Source organism: Oryzias melastigma, linkage group LG24 (genome assembly GCF_002922805.2).
Source record: "Oryzias melastigma strain HK-1 linkage group LG24, ASM292280v2, whole genome shotgun sequence".
NCBI classification, from domain to species: Eukaryota; Metazoa; Chordata; class Actinopteri; order Beloniformes; family Adrianichthyidae; genus Oryzias; species Oryzias melastigma.
The window spans coordinates 11,653,982-11,655,874 of NC_050535.1; the positions used below are offsets into that span (position 1 = coordinate 11,653,982).

Below are 1,893 nucleotides of genomic sequence, written 5' to 3' on the forward strand. Positions count from 1 at the left end.
ACGTCAGCATGGACGACTGCGTCCGCTGTGCCCACGCCTTCGGAGAGAAACTGGCAGAGATGCTGCACGTTCCCGGTGAGGGGGCGGTCCAACGGCGAGAAACACCAAAACATCAAAGAGAAAAACACCAAAACATCAAAGAGAAAAACACAAAAACATCAAAGAGAAAAACACAGAAAACATCAAAGAGAAAAACACCAAAACATCAAAGAGAGAAACACGAAAACATCAAAGAGAAAAACACAAAAACATTAAGGAGAGAAACACAAAAGTGAGATCCAAAAAGGCCGACAGACACACAGCAACGGTGCAGGTTGAGGCTCAAAAATAAAGAATACTACATAAAATGCAATAAAACATTTAAACGATGAGGTGAGAGATGCAGTAAAATTCCTTTAATATTTAAAAAATATCAGAAATGTTGAAAATGGAGACAAAGGTCCGAGAGACATGAAACAGACGAGGAGCATGCCGCCATCTTGGATGTCACCTTGTAGCGGTTCTCCTCTGAGCTCTGGCGCCCGGTGCTGGTCCTTCATCGGCCATCTTGCAGGAGCTCACTCCAGTGACCCGTTCTGTTCTGGTTCTGAACCGAAGTTGTTTCTTCCCTCAGTTTATCTGTACGGAGAAGCGGCTCGAACGCCAGCGAGGAGGGCGCTCCCGTCTGTGCGAGCTGGAGAGTACGAGGCTCTGCCCGACAAGGTGAGACCACTGACTGTATATAGAGAACTGGACAGAGTGGCTGTGACATCTCCCATAGAAAAGGGTTTACTTCCGGCTCCAGCCAAACGAACCCAATTCAGTCGCCATTTTTCCAAGATATGGAAGCTGCCATGTTGGAGCCAGACGACAGTGATTGGTCTATGACAATGCTGTCACCAATCAGGAGTGGCCACCTGGCCAATAGAATGACTGATAACAGCTGATTATTTCTACAGAGAAGTCTATTGGAACCAGCAGGTACTTCCTGTTTGGAACTCCAGGGGGGGCGTGGCCACACAGTCCAGTTCTTTATACAGTCCATGTTCCAGCTTCAGATCTTCCGGCTTCATTCCTGCGCCCCCCTCCCCCCCTCCCCAGCTCTGTCGGCAGGAGTGGGCTCCTGACTTCGGCCCCCCCGTCTTCGTGCCATCGTGGGGCGCCACGGTTACCGGCGCTCGGAAGTTCCTCATCGCCTACAACATCAACCTGATCAGCACCAAAGAGCAGGCTCACCGCATAGCGCTGGACATCCGGGAGCAGGGGCGGGGCCAAAATCAGGTGCATGCTGGGAGTTCGCTATTGAAAACTGTTGCCTCATGTCTTTGATGTGAACCTCCTCAGGAGAGCCACCGACATGCTGTCGCCATGGCAACGGAGGAAACTTGGATCAGGAATTACACGGCTCTCAAGCGCCGCCTGCAGTTCAACTGTAGAACTACAACTTCAGTCTTTCTATCTGAAACACCCCCAGGAGTGGTCAAGGGGTGTGAGGTGGTTAGGACACGACAATCTCAGGTCTTCCAGTCCATCTGCAGAGATCTTGATCCTAATCCATTATCCAATATTATCATCAACACAAAACTGATGAGGCTCCATCTCTGTCAAAGGACAGAACACATAAGGCAGATTATCAAATGTATTGGATGGAAGACAATAACAGCTGGAGTGTTGGTTTCAGAGTGGACCAAGGCCAGAACAACAAGGCCAACCTACAAATCTTGCCTTCAAAAATAAAATAAACCAAAAAACAATAACTAACCTCCTGAATCCAACAAAACCAGGAGAAAACATGGGTCAAAGAACATGGCGGTCCACTCCTACAACTCTAACATTAATGCTTTGGGAGAGGTGGGAGATGAGCCTCCTTCAGTCTTCTTCCTGGAGCCTTTTATAGTAGGTGGTTTCTTCTGG

At 48.7% G+C, this 1,893-nt stretch overlaps 1 protein-coding gene across 1 annotated transcript; it reads left to right on the top strand.

The window, feature by feature from the left end:
• The first annotated feature begins 6 nt into the window (after window positions 1-6).
• LOC112158263 (formimidoyltransferase-cyclodeaminase-like) lies at window positions 7-1,884 on the top strand. The gene is made up of 3 exons (XM_024291517.1): window positions 7-75; window positions 614-702; window positions 1,081-1,884. The coding sequence occupies exons 1-3, from the start codon at window positions 9-11 to the stop codon at window positions 1,306-1,308; spliced, it is 384 nt and encodes a 127-aa protein (XP_024147285.1). The 5' UTR covers window positions 7-8; the 3' UTR covers window positions 1,309-1,884.
• The last annotated feature ends 9 nt before the right edge of the window (window positions 1,885-1,893 follow it).

What these genes read in the sequence shown, in the direction of transcription:
- LOC112158263 (XM_024291517.1), top strand. Translation starts at nt 9, where the DNA reads ATGGACGACTGCGTCCGCTGTGCCCACGCCTTCGGAGAGAAACTGGCA. An exon ending in AGAGATGCTGCACGTTCCCG is followed by an intron (nt 76 to 613) that starts GTGAGGGGGCGG and finishes TTCTTCCCTCAG; the next exon opens with TTTATCTGTACGGAGAAGCG. An exon ending in ACGAGGCTCTGCCCGACAAG is followed by an intron (nt 703 to 1,080) that starts GTGAGACCACTG and finishes CCCCCTCCCCAG; the next exon opens with CTCTGTCGGCAGGAGTGGGC.